At 48.9% G+C, this 25,449-nt stretch overlaps 1 protein-coding gene across 1 annotated transcript; it reads right to left on the reverse strand.

The window, feature by feature from the left end:
* Nucleotides 1-1,417: 1,417 nt before the first annotated feature.
* Pomp (proteasome maturation protein) lies at nt 1,418-14,086 on the reverse strand. Its single transcript, XM_051162086.1, has 6 exons — nt 14,060-14,086; nt 12,289-12,464; nt 8,019-8,079; nt 7,469-7,570; nt 4,585-4,678; nt 1,418-1,510 (listed from the first exon to the last, which is right to left on the reverse strand). The coding sequence occupies exons 1-6, from the start codon at nt 14,084-14,086 to the stop codon at nt 1,443-1,445; spliced, it is 528 nt and encodes a 175-aa protein (XP_051018043.1). The 3' UTR covers nt 1,418-1,442.
* Nucleotides 14,087-25,449: the final 11,363 nt, after the last annotated feature.

The raw sequence follows: 25,449 nt of genomic DNA on the forward strand, positions 1-25,449 counted from the left end.
CACAAGCCAACACCCTATGCACTGTTGTCTTTGTTTTTTGAGGGGGGCAGGGTTCAAGACAGGGTTTCTCTGTGTAGTCTTGACTGTCCTGGACTCACTTTGTAGGCCAGGTTGGCCTCGAACTCAAAAAGATCCACCTGCCTCTGCCTCCCAAGTGCTGGGATTAAAGACCTGCACCACCAATGCCCTTCACATTCCACCCAACGAATGCCAGCGACAGCTCAGATCAAAGCTGACACCCAAAATACCTGCAGCCGTCGCCAAGTGCTTCAGCTCGCTACCTCAGAGTAAAGCTGTTCCTAAAAGGCCAATAACTGTCATAATTCGGAGCCAGTAAAAGACGACACATTTACTAATGTTCTGATTTTTGGACAGGGTTTCTCTGTGTAGGCCTGGCAGTTTTAGAACTTCCTCTGTAGAGCAGCCTGGGCTTGAACTCACAAGAGATCCGCCTGCCCCTGTCTCCCAAGTGCTGGGATTAAAGGCGTGTGCCTCCACCACCCAGCTACAAATTTAGTTTTTATAGCCCAGGTAAGTGAACAACAGTTTTAATAGCCATCGAGTCCTTGAAGTAGTACGGACTTGTTCATGGGTGTACGACAGAAATGCTCTGAGAACTTACGAACATTTCTGTACCTCTGTACCCTGATGTGTAACTTAAAACCAAGTGACCTGTACTTTTCTTCAGCAGAACGTCGCCTGATAATCTAAGCCACAAAGCACATCTGTCAAGCACAGCAGTTCGATCAACACACCCTGGGCTGCTGGAGCCACTTTCTCACAGAAAAAAAGACCAAACTCGGGACTCAAACCTTTCGACTTGAAAGAATGCTGGGCTCTAACTCTGAGATGCACCTTCCTACAGAGTGGAGCCAATCTGGCCCTCGGTCCTGGGCCGCCACCAAACCCAGTCACACATGTGACTCTGAAGGAGACTTGTGGGAACTCTGCAGGCTCAATACCAGTAAGGAGCAAGGTGTGGTGACACACACCCTTGGTCCCAGCGCTTGGGAGGCAGAGGCAGGAGGATCCCTGTGAGCTTAAGACCAGCCTTGTCTACAGAGTGAGTCCAGGACAGCCAGAGCTAGATACCAGAAAGACTCGGTCTCAAAACAAAACAAATCAACCAACCAAACAAACAAAACACCCCACAAAAACCAAAACACCCTAATAATGGGTATTTAAAATTACATTTATAGGAAGAGAGAAAGCTGTGGTGTTTGTTAACATTTACAAGAAACACATTTTTAATAGTTGGGCTTTGCTGTAACCTCAGAGCTTAAAACCCACCTCTAGGCTTTCAACGGACTCACAACCCAAAACCCAAGACCCAAGCACTTCACTTGACCAAGGATCTTGTCAGTACTCAATGCTGTGTGCATCAGCCTGGAGCAGAGGCAGCTACACATGGCGCTCCTGTTGCCCCTGCACAGCACCGTGTATTACAGCAAGCCCAGCTTGTACTCCACCATCAAGTGCGGCTCGCCCATTAGCTCACTCTGTGATGGATCTGGAAAGAAAAAGAAACAGGTGGTGTAAATGATTATTCAGACACAGAAGGTCAACTTGTGGTCCTCATGGTAGACTCTGCAACAGTGTGACCAAGAGCTGGCTGTCTGCGACAGGAGTGGGGCACTGACAGCAAAGGGGCCAAGGGACCTTGGGGTGAAACAATTCTGTATCTTGCTTGAAGGGCCCCAACTACCCATACTTGGAAAAGACAGAACTGTCCACCCAAATATGGAATAGCATGTCAATCATATCAAAATATAGGTGACTTAAAATGAAAAAGACCAGGGGGCTGGAGAGATGGCTCAGCAGTTAAGAGCGCTGGCTGCTCTTCCAGAGGACCCAGGTTCAGTTCCCAGGACACAAGTGGGGCTCACACCCTCTGTAACTCCAGTTCCAGGGTATCCGACGCCCTCCTCATGCAGACGTATGTAAACAAAAACACCAGTGCACATAAAAGTAAATGTATCTTTGAGAAAAAAGGAAAAAGAACTTCCAAGGTTCTGATGCTTCCCATCTCACGGAGAACAATCTAAGTTGCAAAAACATTTTGTCTTTCCCATTTTCTGTTCCATCATATACACACAAACAGAAATCCAAATTCCAAAGCAAGAACAAATACCTTAAGGCCCCTGGCCCCGGTTCACAGACTGGAAAAGCTGTGCTGGCCTGTGGTAACACACTGAGAAGCTTTGACAAGTCCTAGCAACATAGGCTTCCTGGACAAGTGTCTGCCCTCTCCCCACTGACCGAGCCCATGCATCTAAGGGATGCAAAGTGGGCTTGGGGAAGTACCACAAGCCTGCTTCAAGTTGTGACAACAGAATAAGCTCGGCAGTTACCCTTCAGTTCCTCTTTTAAACCTCCAGCTCTCTAAGAGTGCATCATCACTCTCACCAGAACAGGAAGCACACAGCATCAGCCCACAGGCCAGGAGATGCACAGGGGGCTGCCAGGGCGCAGGATAAGCCTTTCCTCCACTCACAGTTGCTTACAGTGAGTGAATTCGGGGTTGAAGCACTGTGACACGTCCAGTGTGACCGTCCTGGTGCTCCAAGTTTGCCAACACTGGCTCCCCGAGGCCACGCTGCAGGTTGGGTGCATGCAGCCGCAGCCGCAGCCGCGGGTCACTCGCTGATGCACAAGACAGAGCTCAAGAAGAGTGTGCAGTGAATTAGTGCAGCCCAGGGCAGGAGATACCACGGTCACTTCTGATAGCCATGGAAGCCCTGGGCTGCACCATCCATACACACACAGCTCCCACCCGAGGGATGCCGCCGAAAGAACACTACCGCAGACTCACTGTGCTGACACCAGCTCGCACAACCGGGGACCGGGGACCTTGGACCTCAGAGGTGCAGAGAATGAACACACGAAAAAATGGCCTCAAGCTCCTCTGGTGACCTGAGATAGGAACTGCGCCACATCAGCTCTGCCTAGGATGACCAAGTGGCTTTGGGTGCATTCTGAGCGAGCATCCCAGTCTGCTTTATGTGGCCCGCACGGCTTCCCAACCTCCTCACTCCATGCTGTATCTCCCTGGCTCCCCGCACTCACGGAGCCAATGCCCACACACTGAAATCCTGAAAACAAGCAGTATTACACCGAGCTACTGAGTCTACACCAAAGCACAACGGACAATGGCCTCTGTGCTCAATATACAGAACAGAAGATGCCTGTGACCCGACTGTGATCATTACACCTCAGGGCTTCAGGTGTCCATCTGCGTGCTGAGACAAGGCCTGCTTAGCCTCCCACACGCCAACTGCAGTCCCAGAAGGCAGAGATGCCACAACATGCAGCTTCCATGCCTGATTTAAGGCCAAGGAGCCCTGGACACAGAGTCCCTGCTGGCATGAGTTATACCACTCACACATGCAACGCTTAACCCTCTCTTCACACAGCAGGAAGTGCAGCTCAGAGACCAACAGAATGTGGACAGACATCTGGACATCTGCTATCCAAGGACTCCTGGGTCCTGTGTCTTCTGCCATCCATAAACCTGCAGCAGGCTACCGCGTCACAAGCCCTAGCTGTTGGACCACAAGCTACTGTTTCTCTGGCCTCACAGTCTCCCCTCTACTTGAAGCTGAGTAACCAGCTTATATGTCATATTCGGGAGGTCCTTGGCCCCTGCGACCCAACATTACTCACAATCAGTCCTGTCTTCTCCTGTCTAAAGCTCACCTCCTCACTGTGAAGGCAGATCCAAGCTTCACTGTTTTGTATTCAGAGCCTCCTCCAGCGCCTTACCATGTGACTGACTAATGCTCAAGCGCCACCTCCCCTTTTACACCTAAGTACAGATTTTGGTTAAAGCATGCTCAGGGATACTGGGCTTCCGGCATTCATAAAGTCCCCTGACAGTGGCTCGCTAGCCTTCTGTCCACCAGCAACATGACAGCGTAGTTCTGCTGGGTCTCTCCACTCCCCAGGGCAGCTGGGGACCTGCCTACCCTCCCCAGGTCCGGAGGCAGAGGGTGCAGTGTGTGTGGCTCTCACTGATCCACAGCACCATTCCCGGGAGAACCTGGCCAGGTCTGGCAGGCCCCTCCCCCTCCCTGCAGCCTCAGCACTGGGCAGGGTGGCTTAAGTTTGAAAGGAAAACAAAACAAAACAAAACAAAACTTTTTTGGCTTTCTAAGAGACAAGAGCTTCTCTGTGTAGCCTTGCCTGTCCTGGAACTCGATCTATAGACCAGTTTAGCCTCGAACTCACAGAGATCCTCCTGTCTCTGCCTCCTGAGTGCTGGGACTGAACACATGTGCCACCCTGCCCAGCTTTTGAAGTTTTACTCTAACTGTTGTTCATCTGGAAACCAGCCCCACAGATGCTGTGGATCTTCAGGCCCAGCCCCAGAACTGACATCAGCTTCCATGTGCAGGGTGTGGAACCAGTGACCATTAAACGGGCAGAAACAATTAATCTCAGAACAACAGGCCACCTTGACTCTACAGTTGGTACCATTAAATCTTATCTTAAGACTGTGAATAAATACAAGGGACTCCCTTGACCTCCCCAGGGACAGAGACTGCGGCTGCTACCACAGCGGTCCATAGGTGGCAAGTCACTCACCATTAAGGATATCCTCAAAACCAATGGTCTCATCATTGCCCCTTAAAATGTCCAGTGAGAGGTTTGAGCTCGGAAGAAATGGAAGACGCTGAACCTTGAGGGGAAATGGAAAGGGCACGTTTAGAAAAGTCCAGGGGGTGGCAGACTACACGCTGTGATTCCATGGTTTTCACTGTTTGAAAAATTTACAAAGCTAAGTAAAACTGGAATCCCCCGCATTTCAGATACAGACCAAGTTCTAAAGAGTGTTGACTTGTTAACAGTTAACTTTTACTAACTTAATAACCTGCCATGTCTGCCTGGGTTTCCTACCACTAACTAACCCGCCACATCTGCCTGCAGTTCAACCACTAACCAACCCTAGCCAATGCGACCTCTTTGTCTTCACTGGGCAGGTGTGGACGGGTAAGCACGGGGGTTGGAGGACACACAGGCTGAGCAGGCAGAAGCATCACAGAACCAGTTGCACAGCTTTGTGCACATTACCGCCTGAAAGGCCAGAAACAGACAGGGTATGGCCAAACTTAGTTTTCAGTCTTGCTGCAGATCATTGTATGAAAGCTGCCGGCGCTGCAAACAGCCGCATCGCCATCACCGCAGAGGCAGGTGCAGGGCGACTGGCCCTCAGCACCCTCCAGAGGGAACACACGCTTCTCAGTGGCCGACAGCTTATAATGTTATTTAGTCTTTATGATGTGAGAAAGACACTTCTCTAGCTGCCCTTTAAAACAAACAAACAAACAAACAAAAAAGAAATTGTGGAGAAGAGAGAAGAAAGAGGAAGAAAGAGAAACAGGAACTTATAAATGGAGAAGAGGGCAAAGGGTCTGGGAGGCAGTTAAATCACAGACAGCCGTGAAGAGCGTCAGGAGTGGGCGGGGCTTGTCAAACACCAGGAAGGGAACAGGAAAACAAGCAGCCAGCTGAGCGAAGGTTTGACATGGTATTTACACTCAGGCATCCATCTTATAGCGGTGTGTGATTTTTTTTTTTTTAAGATTTATTTATTTATTACGTATACAGTGCTCTGCCTGCATGTACACCTACACACCAGAAGAGGGCATCATGTCACATTATAGATGGCTGTGAGCCACCTTGTGGTTGCTGGGAACTGAACTCAGGTCCTCTGGAAGAGCAGTCAGTGCTTAACCACTGAGCCATCCCTCCAGCCCCAGAAGTGTGTGACTTAAACCAAGGCAGAGATGGGAAGGGAAAGCAAGGGAAGCCAGGGCTCTGTGCCAAGCACCATCTTCGGACACTGATCTCCATTTCAATAATGGAGAGACGGCTGGCTCAGGGCCGACAGCACGGGCTGCTCCTCTCGGAGAACCAGGCTAAGTTTCCAGCACCTGCACAGAGGCTCAGAACCCAGGTCAGTGTGATCACTACATACAGGGTTTAGACATACACACAAGGCCCCACACACAGAATAAGACTAAATAACCCTCAAGCACCTTCAGACTGTTACTCTTGGGCTCTTAGATACGGCAGTCAGCCCACACTCAGACTCCAGCCACTTTAAAGCCATCTTAGAGCTTTATACTTGCAAGGACGTAACTTCCGGCAGTTTCCAGCACCACAGGCCTGTGAAGTCAGTGGCACTCACAGCACGACTGCGAGACTCAGGTCTAGCTAGGCCAGAGAAAAGACCCCATAGTATCAGGAAACAAACACATAAAAGTCCAAAGCAGGAAGCCAGACGCCGAGCTGTTTTGACGCGCTCTGGGTGGTGAGCAGGGGTTATGGGGTAGCGGGCAAGAATCAGGAAGATCTGGAAGGGACCAGACTTCTGGAAGTTGGGGCGGACAAGGCACTGAGGGAAACAACCACGGCTACTGCTCCAATGTCTGCCTTAGGCAGAAACCTATTTAACCACAAGGACGGGAGGAATAACAAGTTATTGTGCATGGCCTACGTGAAATGCGAGACGCCCGCGGGCCTTCCAACCAGAAAAACAGGTCATGAGAATTACTGAAAGTCAACAGCCTAGGTAGCCAAGACAGACAGGTGGGAAAGGCAAGGCAAGAACAAAGACGGCACCAACAGATCAAGGACTCCCAACAGCTGGGAACAGGCCTCAGAGAGGAAGGGGACATGGTGTGCAGACCCACAAAAATCATGGAGAAAAGGAGGAGCTTTGCACGTCAAATCCTACATACAGTGTCCAAGTAAAATGTCTGCATTGCTCAAGAGCAACGCCCCCCTCACACACACACATGCTGGGAGGCAGAAGACACTGGCTCAGAGGAGCAGGAAGCACAGCACAGACAAAGGAGCCGACGGGCTCCAGCAGCTGAGCCTGTAGACGCAGACAAGCGAGGAGACAGCGGGCAAGCGAGGCGTGGTGGCACACACCTCTAACCCCTGCACAGAGTAGGCCCAGGCAGGCAGACCCCTGGGAGTCAAGGCCAGCCATGTGCTACAAAGCAAGTTCCACGCCAGTCAGAGATACAAGGAGAGACCCTATCCCCAAACAATTCAGCCAGCTAGGAATTGATAAAACTGTAAGACGGGTTTGAACATATGTGACTGCTACTGCTGAGCAAAGCCAGCAGAGGTAAGAAAGTTGTCTTCTACAGACAGGACTGTTGGCAACAGGGAGCTGTGCCTGAAGAGGTGCGATGCAGTGGGACCCAGACACAGGCAGAGGACACGTGCACAGACCTAGCAACAAGTTCAGCAACCATGCATGCACTGTAGCCCACAGAGGGCGGAGAGGCACAAATGCACATAGCTACGTTGTTTTCAGACACTTCGTCTATGCCACCAAGACTTCGCGAGAAGCCGAGGTCACGTGCTACAGGGGAGGCAGACCAAGCTGTCAGGGAAGTAACCTGTGAGCAGCTGCCAGGGGCACGTGAGCACAGGCGGGAGGCTGACTCACCTGCTGCACCGCCTTGAACTCCATCTGTAGCTTCAGGGGAGCAAACAGCCCCTGGATGTTCCTCAGGGTGGAAAAGTTCATCTTGTCTTGGTTGAGCTGGAACTACAGAAGACAGAGCAACTCTAACCTAAAGCTTCGTACACACAGACCCACGCTGTTCTTAAAGAGCAACGTTGACAATGCGGCGGCCAGGAGTTAATGTCTATAACTGATAAAAGTGCACTCGTGATAACCTTTATACCACGTATCTGTGTGTGGCGCGTGTATGTGCGGTGTGCATATGTGTTCGTGCACATGTGTGCCTGCACACTGAGGCCAGAGATCAACGCCCAATAGTTCCCCACCTTATTTTTTGAGACAGGGTCTCTCAAGGAACCTGGAGCCCACAGACTCAGGGAAGCCAGCCAGTGAGCGCCAGGACTGGCCTGTCTCCCCTCTCCCCCAGCAATGGTACCCCAATGTCTGTAAACGTGGCTGTCCGTCTCTAGGTGCCCACGTCTACTTCTGGTTTCCTAGCAGAGGAGAAAAAGAAAGATGGTGACATACTCACGTTTTTTTCTGATAATTCAAGAGGGTGACTGGGCAAAAGTTCATTCTTCACACAAGAAAACCTAGAGGGAAAAACCCGAGTATGTAACAGGGCTCCACGTCACTCGCCACCCCAGCTCAAAGCTGCACGTGTAACATGGTGGGGCTCAGTTGGGCGAGCACGTGTTTAGCAAGCCTGGGGCGCTGTCCCCAGCAACACCTCAAGATATGACTGTGCAACAGCGGTGCTCGAGTGGGTTCTCTGGAAGTAAGAGCACTGTTCTCATCTTGATGGTACTCAACAGCACAGGAGCAGAGAAAGTGGGTACGACTACAGGACTGTGAACTCACCTGTTACACAGTGCCATTCCCTCAAGATTTCAGTCCCTAGATGGGCACTAACTCATGCCGTCTATCTATAATTGACAGTGATGCCACTGAAAAGCCGTGGTATGCATTTTTACACATTTTAACCACTTAACTACTTCCACTGAGTTTCATTTTTATTTTGATGTCTTTCATGGGTTCTCATGTAAATTTAAATATTTTTTGGTTTTGAAACAGGGTTTCTCGGTGCAGCCTTGGCTGTCCTAGACTCACTTTGTAGACCAGGCTGGCCTTGAATTCACAGCCATCCCCCCCCCCCCCCCCCCCCCCCCCCCCCCCCCGCCTCCTGAGTTCTGGGATTAAAGGCATGCATGACCACGCCCAGCAAATTTAAATCTTTTAAAATGTATTTAGTATGTGCATGGATGCTTTGCCGGTGTGTCTGTCTTTGCATCACCAGTGTGTGCTGCCTCAGAAGCCAGAGGCACCAGAGTCCCAAGACTGGATACAGACAGCTATGAGGTGCCCTGTGGGGTGCTGGGAATCAAACCCAGGTCCTAGAAGAGCAGCTGGTGCTCTTAATCACTGAGCCATCTCTCCAGCCCCTAAACCTTCCAATAAAATATTTTAAATTGGCCGGGCATGGTGGTAAACGTTTTAATGCCAGCATCTGAGGAAGGTCAGTGTAGTCTACAAAGTTCCAGGCCAGCCAGGGCTACACACAGAAACTCTACCTCAAAAATGAATGAATGAATGAACAAACGGATGAGACTATTTTTAGAAGAGCTCCCTAAGCATGCGTTTATTGTCGCTGCCACTTGGCTGGGATGCTGTCCCTGGGACAGAGTATCTAAGGCTCTTCTATAAAGATAGGTCACACCACACGCTCCAGGGACCCAAGCCAGTACCAGGCCACTGGTCACTGTCATGCTAAGTACTGTCTAAGCCAGGGTCTGAGGGCTCAACAGCCCTAGAAACCCTGCAACAGCCAATCCCCGAGAATCTGTGTGGACAGATCACCACCAGGGAGGGAGGGGGGCCACAAAACCAGCCCTCCTATGCAGGTACTGGCTAACCGGGAAGAAAAGAAGCAACATTTCATGAATGGTGGTGGGGGGGGGGGGGCAGGGAGACTCACCAGGACTTGGTTGGCGGCTAGTCTATTAATTCCCTTTAAGGATTTATTTGCTTCTATTGTCTATATTTTGTCTGTGAGTATGTCTGTTGTACGCCTGGTTCCCACAGAGGCCAGGAATTACAGGTGGCTGTGAGCCACATGTGGTGCTGGAAACTGAACCAGTGTCCTCGGTAAGAACAAGTGCTCTGAACTGCTGAGCCATCTCTGCAGCCCTCAGCCTACTAATTCTACTATGAATCAAATTATGCCTCTAATTCAAGAGGCAACATCCTGTGTCTTTTTTACTACAAATCCAAAAGGGTTTATGTCTGTGCCTAGACTCCGCACCAGAACGCCATCCTACTGCAGGAAGAGCCAGCGTTTTAAACTAAGACGCAAATACACGTAAGGTGTAGTTACCAAAAGCCGTACTGAGTTTGTATGCCCGAACAGAAGAGTGGCGTGCCAAGCACAGACTACTGGAAGCAAGTGACAGAAGAGGGCACATCGGGGAGGGAGCTGGAGAAGAGAAACAGCAGCAGCCACTACTTGGTGATCGGTGAGACCAGGCACCACTGACGTGTTCTCAGATGTGACTCCCTTACTCCTCACCGTCAGATCTGCACTGTTAGCCCCAGTCATAGATGACAACACGGGGACCCCAAACCAGGTGGCCACAACACATCATGCCTCACCCCCCTTTCCTTTTCTTTTTTTAATTAAATATAGATTTATTTCATACTCTGTGTTCTGACCACTATCCCTCACCCCCCACCCCCTCTTCCCAGGCCCAGCCAAAACTACACCTTTTCCTTCTTGTTAGAAAAGAAACAGGCAACTAATAATAAAGGCAAACAAGCCAGAATAGGACAAAACAAACAAGCAAAAAAAAAAAAAAAAAAAAAAAAAGAGCCAAATAAGCCAGGTGTGATGGTACACGCCTGTAATCCCAGCACTCAGGAAGCAGAGGCAGGCGGATCACTGATCACTGTGAGTTCGAGGCCAGCCTGGTCTACAAAGCGAGTCCAGGACAGCCACGGCTACAAAGAAACCCTGTCTCAAAAAACCAAATTTATGATCTTCAAAAACTTTAGAGACCTACAGAATATAGCATTTAAAGATGTTTTTACTAGTCTAAAGATTCTGTGAGAACAAGACAGGTTAACTCCTGGCAATACCCAGCCTACCTCACAGAGGATGATGAGCATCAAAGAACTTCCTTATGGAGATGGCTTCAAATGTGGGCAAAATGACCTCGTTTCTGTCACAGAGAGAATTCTACCTAAAAATGGGCAAGTGTGGATGCAGGCAGCGTCGATGGCCAAACCTGGCCAAGACAGGCTAAGCAAGTCCTCAATAGTTCTGCCTCACAAATATGTCTGTCAGATATATTGGGCCAGAAGGCTGAAGATGATACTCCAATGTTACGAGAGTTTTCGGTGACTGTCCAGGCAGCAAACTATCTCTTGTCATTTTCCTTTTTTGGAAATTGCTAACTTGTACTTCCTGTTTACTCAGATAATTAACTTTATTCCTTCTAAAGTCTCTGACGGGGTTGAAGACCACCAGGTCGTTTAGTTTTACAATTAAGCTTAGGTGTTTTGGGATTAAGATGTTTTTAGGTCTAGATAGATGAGATATGATAGATATTGATTTACATTCAGACTTTTAGATACACCAAGATAGGAAAGATGTTTTCTTCAAGGCTGCCAAATACAAATAGTCAAAACAGTAAGAATGTAACATTTATATAATTCCTGATTGTTTCATGATTCTTCTTGCTGTAAAGTAATTTATTGTATACATGTGTAATAATATAAATGTATATGTAAAAATAAAATAAAAGCCTGGTGGTGGTTGTGCACGCCTTTAATCCCAGCACTTGGGAGGCAGAGGCAGGTGGATCTTTGTGAGCTCAAGGCCAGCCTGGTCTACAAGTGAGTCCAGGACAGGCAAGGCTACACAGAGAAACCCTGTCTCAAAAAACCAAAATAAAACAACAACAATAAAAATATTTTTAAAAAGAAGCAAACAAACGAAACCTTTACAGTTACCATCGAGCTTGTTTTGTGTTGGCTGTCCATGGCATGAGGACCTAACCTTAAGTGTTGGGTTCCAATGAAGAAAACTAATTTTCCTTTGCAAGATGCTTCTTGGTGAGGGATGGGGGCTTGTGCCCACTTCCTGCCCTAGCTCTGGGACCCATCTGGCTTAGATCTGTGCGGGCCCTGTGCACGCTGCCTCAGTCCTGCTCTGTATAGAAGCTTTGATTCCTGTGCGCGCGGTGCACATGTAGCCCACAAGCTAGCATTAGGCGCTTGCTCTGCTGCTCTCCACCTTCTGTACTTTGAGGCAGGGCCTCTCACTGAACCCAGAGACCATCAACTGGCAAGGCTGGACTCGCTTCTATTATGAGTGCTGGGGACCTGATCTCAAGTCACACTTGCGGTCCAGCGTCAATCACTCTAATGTCTCCCAGCAGTGAGCTGCGTGAGGAGGCCCATGACTCTGCGTTACGAGCAGCAGGACTCAGAATGTATCAAGGGCTAAGGCTGTAGCTCAGTGGAGGAGTGCTTGCCTCCCACGATACGACATCCCAGGTTCAAGCCCCGGTATCAGCCCCCGCACCCTGCGATCACCCTACATGATGTCCTGCACCAGGAGGTGGTCCTTCTGCGTGCACGCCTGCCTGCACGCTGCTAAGATGCTTCCCCCACTGCAAGGACCAGGTAGGCCTCTAGCTGAGCATTTACCTCCCTACAGACCAGATCAAATACATTTACAGCCATCCTCAAAGAGCACCTTGAAAAGAACCCATGGGTGGCACAGGCACAAGGCCCCGACATACCCTTTCCGGAGAAGATCGTGACTCTCAAAAGGCCCACTCGCCGAGAGCTCTGTGACTGGAATACTGTCCTTCAGCTGTGACCCAAGGCCTCTGGAGTCCTGCAGCACAAAGCCAGCGTGAGTGAAAGCCCAGAGACGGGGAAGGCCGTGGGCTACATACACAGAGAGCCTTCTGTTCTACCGTAGCCAGCACGCAGGGCACAGTGCCTGGTTCCACATCTAAACCTCAACCAACATACTAATAAAGTGGTAAGACTCAGAGACGGACATTGAGATGTAACAAGAATAAATTAATAAAAAAAAATAATAATAAAAGATAAAAGGAAAAAAAAAAAAGACTCAGAGACGGACAGTCATCTATATAAAAGGCCATGAATTTTACCCAAACGTTGACAATCCTGGAAGGTCTATGGTATGATCACCCGGATGGACCCTCCCTTCAGTTGTAGCGTTTACCACAATGAAAAGGCGGAGGACAGAATACAGGGGAACGCCAAGCCTCACAGACAGATCTAAGAACAGCAATAAAAGACATGGAATAACAGCAGACACCCAGGGAACGAGATCTTAGGAGCCTAGAGAAGGGACAAGGGTTGTTTCTAGAAGTGAAAATAAATGCAGCTAGCTGAGATAGTGCAAAAAGTTAACGACAGCGCCTTTGGAACGACACTGTCACGCCACAGCTAACACCACTAACCGCTCGCGTCAAAATAAATGCAAGCAAGCCTGTGTACAACTTGGTCTGTAATCCTAGTCTATCCTGAACTGTTGTGAGAAAGCAGCTTTTTGGCAGTTAACTTGACGGCAACCCCTGGGTTTTGCTTGAGCCCCACCAATTTTCCAACTCTGCACAGCAAAGCTCCCCTAAAACACACCTGAAGGCCAACACTGACTGCTAAGACCCCTTCTATGCCTTACTAACATCTGAGAAGGGGAGCCCCCAGGGCCTCAGTCTGCAATTCACCAGCCTGCACTGTTCCTTCCCATAGGAAGCCATCCTGCCATCTTGCGTGGACTGTCACCTCTGTGACAGCCAGCCAAGCACAGACTTCCAGGACTAGGCCGGCATGATTAGAGCTTTCCCAATGCTAAGGAAACCCTACAACGGAAAGTTTCCCTACACACAAAAGACGAATTCTGAACCCTAGAAACGCTGTTAGCGCCTCTCCAATGTCTTTCTGTAAAACACGGGGCTCTTTAAAGTTCTAATAGAGTGTCAGGTAAAAGTAAAGTCTACAAAGACCTAAAGGCACTCGCATTCCCGAGTGTTTCTCACACTCCTGTACAGTGGTCAGCGGTATTTGCCAACACACATTTTCTGGCCGTGGGCAGATGAACTGCAAAACGTGCTCCTGTCAAGTCTGTGTCATGGTGACTCAGGAGTCTGCTCAAAGAGAAACAGAAAGTGGGTAAGGAGGAGAGGCCAGAGGGCGGAATGGGGAAGTCCAGCCAGTCACTGCAGGGACAAAACGGGTGCAACAACATGGTTACCTGCACGCCTACACATGGCACAGGGGAGATGTTCGTAAACCGAGGCTGAGTTGTATAAACGCAACCTGCGGTCGTGGACAGAGCTTGGGGGCAGTAAGCCTCAGACCCCCAGGGAGATGGGGCGTGGCGGTGTCCCAATACCCACACAAGGATGGCTTTTAGAGATGCCCTGTGCGTCCGCCCTGGCTACAGAAGGAGGCCCCGGGGCCCTAAGCGCGCGGTCCTGCGGGAACCAGCATCCTCCCGGAGCGCGCAGCTCGGGTCCCGGCCACGGCACGCACCCTCCGGGAGCGCGCAGCTCGAGCCATGGCCACGGCAGGCACCCTCCGGGAGCGCGCAGCCGTGACCGTGACCGCGCCACGGATGCCCACCGCCATCGCGGCCGTCCGCGCTCACTCACCATCTCGGAAACAGCTTTGCGGACGCCTCCTTTCTACCCTGCTCCAGTCAGCCGACCACGCCGCTCACTTCCGTTTCCGGGGCCGAGCCCCCGCCCCCACATCCGCCGGAAGTGCGTCCGTCCGGCCAGGAAGGAAAGAGATCGTGGGAGGGTCAGGGAGTCGCACTGTGTCTTCGCTCCCACGCTCGCTCTCCCTGGGGAAGCCGGGCCGAGGGCGTGCGCTGGACCTGGCCTCCTCGCGTGGACAGCTTTAGATGGGCAGATTGGCAGACTTCCCACGGACCATCCAAAGAGGTCTAGGGGGAGATCTGCATCAAGTTCCTGATGACTCAAAACTCCAGAGGCGTACAGTTTCCTAAGTCGAAGGTTCAAGGCTGGGTATGTGTGTAGAACCCCAAGAAAGGAGGGCTCCCCGGGACCAAATCCTCAATAGCATGCGGCGTGACAGTTTAAGTCAGTGACTTAACGGCTAACGTGTTCTAGGCTTATAGAACTGCACATCAACGTGGTTCTCCAAGCTGTACGTGACTCATCTCCCTAAATCCTTTCATTAAACTTTTTACTTAATTTCTTAGTAGATTTCTTTGAAATGTGTTTTGTCTGACTGTGTGCCCCTGTGGCCCTCCCTCACTCTTCTCTACAATGGTCACATGTATTTTGCCAACCCAAGAGAGTCTAGGAATCTCCTGGATCTGGAGTTAAAGATGGTTGTGAGCCGCTCTGTGGGTGCTGGGAAGGGAACGCAAGCCTCTGTAGGCGCAGCGGGTGCTCATAACCACTGAGGCCTCGGTGCCCTTCGGCTCACGCGTTGGGAGTGCGGTACAGCACTGGGGAGAAGGAGGCAGCTGGCCGCTTTGGTTCTGCAGTCGAAAGCAAAGAGAAGGGAATTGCTGCCGTTGCTCTTGCTCTCACCTTGGCGTTCAGTCTGGGACCCCAGCCCATGGGATGGTGCCTCCCACATTCAGGGTACAGAATTTTTTGTTACAACTGTGGAAATGACGTCACGGACATGTCCAGACTATATCTCCGTCTCAGGTTGGGAATCAAGTTTAACCATGCTTGGAGCTGGATGAGCACTCCCTGTCCTTCCAGAAGACCCATGTCACATGGTTCACAGCCGCCGGGAACTCCAGCTCCAGAGGATCAGATGCCCTCTTGTGGCCTTGGCGGGTACTGTACTCATGCACACACACACATACACACACACATGAATAAAAATCAACTTTAAAAGACTAACCCATCACAATACCAGTATTGCTTTGATCCCACGAACTCTTAATTTGTTATGTGTTTACTACACACATCTTTAATCCCAACACTCGGGAGGCAGAGGCAGGAAGAAAAAATATCTATTTACGTATCTGCCACTCCAGGAAAATTCTAGCATCTCATATATAAGGATATCCCTTTTCTTTCTTTCTTTTTTCTTTTTTTCTAATGTCATTTAGTACTTAGCAAACATTCAGAACTGAATCTATATCATTGAGCGTGTGTAGTCAACAAACATCCAGTGGTTATTTATGGTTCTGAAGGAGGGCCCACACTGCCCACAAGCTCACTACGGATCTGAGCATGGGTATGTAAGCTTACGCCTGCCTCTATCTCCTGAGTCTAGGATTACAGGCATGGGCCATGACGCCCTAAGATGACTCTTTCAAAGCTGCAGCTATAGAGCTTGGGATAATGAATGACTCTGCAGCACTGGCCCCTCCTGCCAAGGACCTGGGTTCAGTTCCCAGCACCCACGCGGTGCCTCACAGCCATCTGTAACCCCAGTTCCAGGGGATCTGACACCCTCTTCTTGGCCTCTACGATACTGCAAACATGGTTCAGGCGTAAATGCAGGCAAAACACACCCAAATGCAATTTTTAAACATTTAATTTATTTAAATGTTTCTTACTTGATTGAACTTCCTTGGATGGGAAGATATATTAATGACAAACTCACATGTCAGCATCAACCGGAACATTGGGAAGAGACCACCAGAGACACCTAAGGACAGCAGCAGGTGCCACCTGATCATTCCAAAACCTCAGGGACTGTTACCTAGGCAGTGGCTACGGATAACAAGTTCTTCAATGCCCCTTTTCTTTCTTACTAATCTTTGGTTAGTACCCAAAGGGCTGGGTTTCATTGTGTCACTTTCGTAGCACAGTCACCCTTATTTGTGCTCCCTACCCCACCCCCCAGGTGTTGTCCTCAACCTCAAGCCACAAGAACCTACATAAGCTCTCAGTGCCAGCAACTTCCTGTTAGTGTAGCCTCACGCCCTTTCTTTCTGGTTTTGGCTAGACATAACCTTTCTCTCTTTCTCTCAGTCCATTGTTTGCATGGGCAGCTCTAATAATCCTCTGATACAAGCCTCCTCCTACCGAGTGAGCCACCTTGTGTGCTTTGACTGTCAGCCCAGTGATGCCGTAAGCCATGATGGCGGAAGTCGTGGTGAAAGAACACGGGACCGTTTACCACATTGTATTTAGTTTTTGGTTTTGTTCGTTTTTGGTTTTTTTGAGACAGGGTTTTTCTGTGTGTAGCCTTTGGCTGTCCTGAATTCAACTTGTAGACCAGGCTGGCCTCGAACTCACTGAGATCCACCTGCCTCTGCCTCCCAAGTGCTGGGATTAAAGGCGTGCCACCACCACACCCGGCTCTCCAAACATTTTTTTAGAGCTTACACTTTTTAATTATCTTACATGATAGTAGGTTTCCATGTGGCTTTTCAATACAGCCTTTGTTTTGGTTAGCTCCTACCCCGTCCTCTTGTCTCCTGCATTCTCCTACCTTGTCCCTGTCAAAACATTCCCACCCCAGCATCTCTTCTCCGCTTTCACATGACCCGTGTTCCATCCCCCACCCCACCCCTCTCTAGCTTCCAGCGCTCTACAAGTATTCTAAGTTGTTGTTGTTGTTTGGTTTGTTTGGTTTTTTTGGGCTGGAGTGAGACAGGGTCTCTCTGTGTAGCCTTGGCTTCCCTGGACTCGCTTTGTAGACCAGGCTTACCTTGAACTCACAGCGATCCACCTGCCTCTGCCTCCCTAGTGCTGGGATTAAAGGCGTGCGCCACAAGTATTCTAAGTTAAACACACAAATCTGGAAATTCAAATTTAGCATCCACTGAGAGGGGGACATGGGGTTTGTCTTTCTGGGCCCCGGTTTCCTTACTCAGCATAATGTTGTTTTAGCTCTGTGCATTTAAAATGCAGATTTGGCAGTTCCGTTTTTCTTTATAGCCAAATGAAAATTCCACTGTGGGTATGTAGCATATTTTCACTAGCGTTTCATCAGCTGATGGCCATGTAGGCTGGTTGCCCTTCCCAGCTATTGCATGCAGGTAGAGCAGCCATGAGGACAGATGAGGCAGTTTCTCTGGGAGATAGAGTCCATTGGGTGGTGGCCTGCTGATAGCACAGCTGGGTGCTGTGGTAGTTCTAATCTAGGTGAAAGGGTTTTCATTTTATCTTTCCATTTTATTTTATGAGTGTTTTGCTCATACCATGGGCATGCCTAATATCCACAGAGACCAGAAGAGGGCGCCAGATCCCCTGGAACTGGAGTCACAGGCGGTTGTGAGTCACTGTGTTGGTGTTGGGAACTGAACCTGGGACCTCTACAAGAAAAAACACTCAACCACGGGGCCATCTCTCCAGCCCTTATTTCTAGGTTCTTAAGAATCTCCACACTGATTTCCACGGTGGCTGCATCAACTTCCTCTCACCAGCAGTAAAAAAAGGTGTTCTTACATTTTTGCCACCGTTTGTTGTCATTTGTTTGTTTGAGACAGGGTTTGCCTGCATAGCCTTGGCTGTCCTGGAACTCTCTTTTTTGTAGACCAGGCTGGCCTCGAACTCACAGAGGTCCACCTGCTTCTGCCTCCCAAGGGCTGGGTTTAAGGTATGAGCCTCTGTGATGGGCTTGTCATTTGTTTTCTTGAGCTTGGCTGTTCTACCTGAGGTGAGATGGACTCTTGGATAATTTAAATTTCCATTTCCCTGGTGGCTGACGATGCTGGAAATTTTTAGATATGTTTTTCAGTCAATACACTCCTTCTTTTGAGAATCCTCTATTTAGGTCTAAAGTTCTTTTATTTATTTATTTATTTTAACTTTAATGTGCTTTCGTGTTGTGCCTGCATGTGTGTCTGTGTGAAGGTGTAGGATTCCCTGGAACTGGAGTTACACACATCACATCATGTGTTTTGTTTCAGGCATCCCTGGGTCCCTACCTGCGGCAGGGCGTGGCTGGCACGCCCCGCCCTCTGCCTTGACTTCCCTAGCCCAGGGCGGGACTTCCCCTCTCCCAGAGGCTCCTCACTATATAATCCAGCCATTTTGGTTCCTGTCGCCTCTCTTCTGCTCTCCTCTCATTTTTTCTGTATCTCTCTCCTCCTTCTCTCTCTGCATGCGCTTTTCTTTCCCTCACCACATGGTGGCCGAGAGCTGCTTCCAATAAGCCTGCTTTTATATAGGGTAACTGTCTTACCCTTAGCTCCTTCCGGTATCTCCATCGTTGTGAGCGTGCGTCATGTGGAGGCTGAGAATTGAACCTGGATCCTCAGGAAGAGCTGCCAGTGCTCTTAACCCCTGAGCCGTCACTACAGCCCCTATAGTTCTTCATATATCAAAATTTTAATTAAACTTTTTTTGTTTTGTTTTGTTTTTTGTTTTGTTTTTCGAGACAGGGTTTCTCTGTGTAGCCTTGGCCATCCTGGACTCACTTTGGAGACCAGGCTGGCCTCGAACTCACAGCGATCCGCCCGCCTCTGCCTCCCGAGTGCTGGGATTAAAGGCGTGCACCACCATGCCCGGCTTAATTAAACTTTTAAAGCAACTTTACACTTCAGCTGACTCCGTTTCTGTGGTTCCACATTTGTGCTCCTTGGTGTCATTCAGTCTTTACCTTTCTGCTCATTTGTCCAATATGGAATTGTATTATTGGGACTCAATTTTTATTCTTCCAAATTATGACTGTCATAGAGCATATCTTTCCACTATAAACTGGCCTCCCTTTCCTCTTGTGTGTCTTATCCATGTCCTCTGTTCCTTTGGTTATTGTCTTGACTTTGATACCTTCACATCATCAGTAGTTTCTTTTTCTTTTCTTTCTTTTCTTTTCTTTTTTTTTTTTTTTTTTTTTTTTTTTTATTATTTGGCTTTTGTTTCTGTCCTGGGGATTGAACCTGTGATCTCAATCGTGTTAAAACACGCCCACTAAGCTGTATTCACAGCCCCCTCGGTGACAGGCTTTTGATAAAGAAATGCTATGAAGCTAAATATCGTCAAATCTATATACATTTTCCTTCAGAAACTTTGAAAGGTTCACCTTTCCAGTCTGCGTCAGGGTTTATGCACGTGGCCGCACACGTGAGATTGTGAGATTACAGTCACTTTCTGTTGGGAAATCTGCCATCTCCTCCACTCACTCACCTGCACTTCCAGCTTTGCCAAAATGAGTCTCGGCATCTCAGCTTGTCTGTCTCTGGGTGAAATGCTATGCTGTCTTAGTAAACACAACTTTCTAACAGCCCTTCATCCCTCTCTGGGGTGAGGTTCTCAGCTTTCTTAGATGTCTGGTGGGCCGTCCCTGGGGCTTGGATTTTTTCATATGAATGTTAAGAGTAAATCACTAAGGTTATTTGGATTCCAGTTGAATCTATAGAGCTTGGGGAAAACAGACAGCAGGGCATCTTCATAGTTTTATTCCAAGGCACTTTACATTGTATGGTGCTTTACTTATTTATTTATTTTTGCTTTTCTGAGACAGGGTTTCTCCGTGTTATCTTGACTGTCCTGGACTTGCTCTGTAGACCAGGCTGGCCTCAAACTCTCAGTGATCCACCTGCCTCTGCCTCCCAAGTGCTGGGATTAAATGTGTGCGCCACCGCCTCCCGGCTTGTATGGTACTTTAAATGGTGCCCTTTTAAGATTAAAGTTTGCATCTCTTGAGCTGATGTAGAGAAATGCAGTTGACTTCTGCTCATTGGTCATCTATGTAGCTAAGTCCCCCCTCCCCCTCGTGTGTGTGTGTGTGTGTGTTACATGCTTGTGTTTGCACAGGAGTGTGCTCCTGGGTGCATGTGGCCCTTGGCTCCTGCTAGTCCAGCGAGCCAGCTTGCTGTGTGGAGTCTGTCTTCACCTCCCAGGTGTGTCTTACCACACACCCTCAGCGTTCACACACGCCCCGGGGAGCCAAATTCCCATCCTGTGTTTGGTGGGTGAATGTTTTACGGGCCGAGCCACATCGCAGCCCCAGCCCATCATTTGTGGACGTTTTCTGCATAGACAACCTTTAGAATAACGGTGATTTGTTTTGTTTTTTTTTTGTTTCGCCTTCCCATATCTTGCATGCACCCCGTCATTGCTTTGCTGTTGCGTTCAGTGTCCTGCAGCACAAAGCTGGTGGGAGTGGTGAAAATTGATGACCTCATCTTATTCCTGATTTTTAAAGGAAACACTTTTAGCTTGTTTGTGAAGCATTATGTGCACACGGCATTTTTTAAAAATAGAGTTTATTATGTATGCTAAGAAATCCACCCCCCAATCTTTGTTTGTCTAAGACACCTTTGTTTTATTATAAACAGCTTGTGGAGGTTTCCTGGCTGCTTTAAAAAGGGGGGGCATAGGGCTGGAGAGATGGCTCAGAGGTTGAGAGCACTATCTGCTCTTCAGGGGTCCTGAGTTCAGTTTCCAGCAACCACGTGGAGGCTCACAGCCATCTATGGTGAGATCTAGTGCCCTCTTCTGGTCTGCAGGTGCACATGCATGCAGAACACTGTATACACAAAAAATAAATCTTTCCCACAAAGGGGGGGGGGTGCTTTGAAATGGCCATATGTTTTCCCTCTTTTAATCCACTAATTCCATTTTCTAATGCTGTAGTAATCTTCCACTCCTGAAATGAGTTAATCACTATCTTACACACACACATACAGAGAGACAGACAGACAGACACAGATGTAAATATTTTAAGTCTCTTCATATATAATCAAGATTGGAGTCGATGTAGCAGGCATGGAGGTGCACACCTTAATCCCAGCACTAGGGAGGCAGAGGTAGGTAGATCTCTGTCAGTTCAAAGCCAGCCAGAACAAAAAGTTCTACAACAGCCAAGGCTATACTGAGAAGCCAGTTGAATTGTTCTCTTGTCTGGGTGACACGCGATAGGTCCACAAGTTTCATTTCATGGTCAGCAGCAGGTGTGCCTCTTTTCACAGGCTCTGAAAGACTTTAGGACTAAAATTATCTGTTCCTGGAATCTTGGGAAACTTGCCTATAAAACTGCTTCCACCTGTGTTTTCCTCATGAGAAATCTTTTTGCCTGTGATAATACTGTGTTAGCAACCAGGGAGATAAACTACTCAACGGCATGGAGAGCGGCTCTTCTTAGGCTGCAGACCCTGCGCGGTGCGTGGCCAGGCCAACTTGTCAGGGGGTCAGGCTGGAGCTGACACTGTCAAGTTCAGATTTTAAATTTCTTTCTCTCTTTCTTTCTTTCTTCCTTCCTTTCTTTCTTTCTTTTTTAGAATTTCTCTGTGTAACAGCCCTGTCTGTCCTAGAACTTGCTTTGTAGACCAGGCTGGCCTCGAACTCACAGAGAGATCCACCTGCCTCTGCCTCCCAAGGGCTAGGATTAAAGACTTACATCACCACACTTGTTAAAATTACATGTATTTATTTCTTTGTTTGTGTATGTGTGCTGTGGTACAGATATGTGTGTATGTATGCACAAAGTTTATTTTTATTAACATTGATTATTATTTGGTATTATATTGGGATATTACTCTCTGTAGCCCTCAATTGCCATACATAAAGATAGATACATAAAGATCTATTTGGCCACAACACACACACACACACACACACACACACACACACACACCATGCTGGGATTTCAACTAGCTTGTATGGGCCTTCCGTGTGCTGTTATACCTGCGGCGTGCAACCGTTTTCTGCACGCTGCTTTCAAGTGACCTGCACTTGCCACTTGCAAAACACTCCAGCCCATCACTCTAGAGTGGTGGTTCTCAGCCTTCCTGACGCTGAGACCCTTTAATGCGGTTCCCCATGCTGTGCTGACCCCAACCATAAGGTTAATCCCATTGCTACCTAGTAACTGTAGTTTTCATACTGTTGTGAATCATAATGTAAATATCTGTGCTTTCCAAGGGTCTTAGGTGACCCCTGTGACACCTCGACAGGTTGTGAGCCACAGGTTCAGAACCTCTGCTCTACAGGGAGATCAGTACTCACTAACAGTTTATATTCATACAGAGAAACTTATTTTTTCATGGCATTAATTTGTAGCCCCACCCCATTGCTACTCTTTGGGCTTAGTGATATTTATTGAGTAAAGTATCTAGTGATTAGTTCTGGGGTACAGTGCTCACAGACATGGTTCTTGTCCTCACCGGGGTCCAGCTTTTGGGGGTGGCAGCCCACACCCATCAAGCAACCACGTGTCTTTGTTCCTTTTTTTTTTTTTTTTTTTTTTTTTTTCCTTGCTCCAATTAAAGTTCTCTGACAAAGGCACCTTAAAGGAGAACGGGCTTATTCAGGGTCATAGTCCCGATTACAAACCAAAGTAAAACAGTAGTCAGCCCACCAGTGGTGTAGGTCAGACAAGAGTGGGGAGCAACGTGTGTCAAATACCTACAGAACCCCCCCTCACGGGGGCGGGGACTTCCTTCTGCTGTGCAGTCACGGCCTTGTTGGAACAGACCAGAGGTTTATGACCTATTGATACCATCTGACGGGTGCATAGAGTACCTGGGAAAGCCAGGAAGCTCAGTCTGCACTCACCTGGCCTACCATTTCTGATGGGTTTGGTTACCTAGCTAGAGGGTGAGAGAGGGAGGAGCAGGAAAGAAGGGGTATGGGCAAAGGGGGGTGGGGTGGGAGGGACAAAGGGGGTAGGAGGGGCAAAGGGGGGGTGGGAGGGAACGAGGCAGTTCCCTAACTCTCTCTCCATCACCCAGCCAACTCAGCTGTCTTATCTTCGCCTCCAGCATATCTTTCGAAAAGGAGATGTGTGCAAGTAAGCTCGGAGGCAGAGACCCCACTGGTCACTGGACTCCTTTCTGCTGTGAAAAAGAACAGCCTCCTTGAAAAGTGCCTGTTGAGTGTCCACCCTGCTTGTGGGGCAGCTCACCACAACAGAATCCCAAATACTGAACTTGGTCCTAGGGGCTCACTCCTGAAATCCTAGCACTGGAGGGCCGAAGCAAGGCAGCTGCCATGAGTTCAGGACCAGACTGGGTTCCAGGATGAGACCCTGTCTCAGAACAGACAGGCAAGGGCCAGGGAGGTGGCTCAGCGGGTAAAATGCCTGGCAGGCTACATGAAGACTTGAGCTCTCATGCCTAGCACACACCTAAAAAAGCTAGGTGGCCAAGTGCATCAGTAATCCAGAGCTGGTGTGGACCACTGGGGCAGGAGTGATGGGGGATCAGGGAGATCCCTGAAGCTGGCAGGCCAGCCAGTCTGGCCAATCGGTGAGGGCCACACTCTGTGAGAGACCTTCTCCTAAAAGATTAGATGGACTGAAATTGAAAATGGCAGATGTCAACCTCTGGCCTCCATGTGCACACACATGAATGTATATCTCACACACACACACACACACACACACACATTTAAAAAAAACAAAACTTAAAGGGCTGAGGATGTGGCTCAGTGTGTATAGCATCTATCATGCAAGCACAAGAATCTGAGCTCAGGTCCCCAGACCCGCACAAAGCCAGACACAGAAGCATACATCTATAAGCCGACAGTCCTAGAAGAGAGGCTAGGCAGACATGGGGTTCCTGGAAGCTCAGAGGACAGTTATCTTGGTGTACAGAAAGCCAAACAAGAGACCTTTTCTCACACAACGTGGAAGTTGAAAACAAACACCTGAGATTGTCCTCTGATCTCTATATGTGCACATGTCTGTGTTCACATGAACACACACGGTACACATCCACACATACATACCATACATGCATAGACATATATACCATCCACACACAAACACATAGATCATGTGCACACACCACACACCCTCACACATATACCATACACACCCGCACAAACACACACTACAAGCCACAGACACGATACAAGCATGCAAACACATAACTCACCATATACACATGCCACGTGCATGCTTGTCCTGGCTTTGTCTCCTCTCCCACACCCCCAGATACCATTGAGAGACTCAGCAATGTCATTTGCCTCTGCTATGTTTCCCTCTTGGTCACTGTAAGGAATCCTATGTCAAGTTCTTCGTGGGCAGGCCAGATCCTGAAAGAGCAGTCTGTGAAGGCCAGCCAGGTCCTATAAAGAAAGCTGTACCATCCACCTTGGAAAACACTCCACCCCTCACATAGTCATCCTCTTCCGTCCACCTCTCAGTACGTGGTTGACGTAGCCCAGCTATCACAGTGTCACCAGCACTTAAAATAATGACCGTGGTCACATCAGATAAGACAGATCTCTCACCATGCACCTCGGGCAGCCATTACGTCACCATGAGGGAGCCGAGGAGAGTGGCTGCACCATCTCCTCCTTCCATGGTCTCTAGAGTTAAACGAGGGGGAGGGGATCTCCACAGTCCTGAAGGTCACTTTGCAGGGAAAGAAGGGCATTCGGGATTAGTACAGCAAACACCTTCCTTCCCTGGACCACGGCAGAGCTCCACTCACAGGGCCGGATGATAAATGAGGCCGCCGGTGAGTCCTGGGCTCCAGAACTGCTGACCTCGAAAGGTTTCTCAAGAAGAAGCAAGGCTTATCTTTCTCTTAGAAGCATCCTGATTTCCTTGTACGCTTAGATGCCCACGAGGGGAAAAAAAAAATGAGTCACTCGCATTTCTATATTTAGTTGGTAGAAACAAAGTGGCGGGTCGAGAACTTGTCAGGGACGGCCAGATATAGCTCCATCTAGAAAATGTGAGTATTAAAGGAACCCGGGGTTCTATTTCTGTGCTGGAGCTGTGCGGCTGGGGCTGCAGCTGTCTGCTCGCTCGCAATCTGGCAGATCAGAGTCTCCCCTCACTTATGGCCAGCCAGGCCTGGGCCAGAGCGCAAAAGAGACTACGAAATCCACATGGAAACAAATGCCACCGACTCCACCTAGATGATAATATTGATTGTGACAAGGGGTAAATGGAGCACCCTGGAAATCAACTTAAAGGTTAAATATAATGCATGGGATACATTTTAAAAAATAAATAAATAAAACGAACTTGCCGGGTGTGGTGGCGCATGCCTCTAATCCCAGCAGTCGGGAAGCAGA

The sequence above is a fragment of the Acomys russatus genome, chromosome 19 (assembly GCF_903995435.1).
Source record: "Acomys russatus chromosome 19, mAcoRus1.1, whole genome shotgun sequence".
NCBI classification, from domain to species: Eukaryota; Metazoa; Chordata; class Mammalia; order Rodentia; family Muridae; genus Acomys; species Acomys russatus.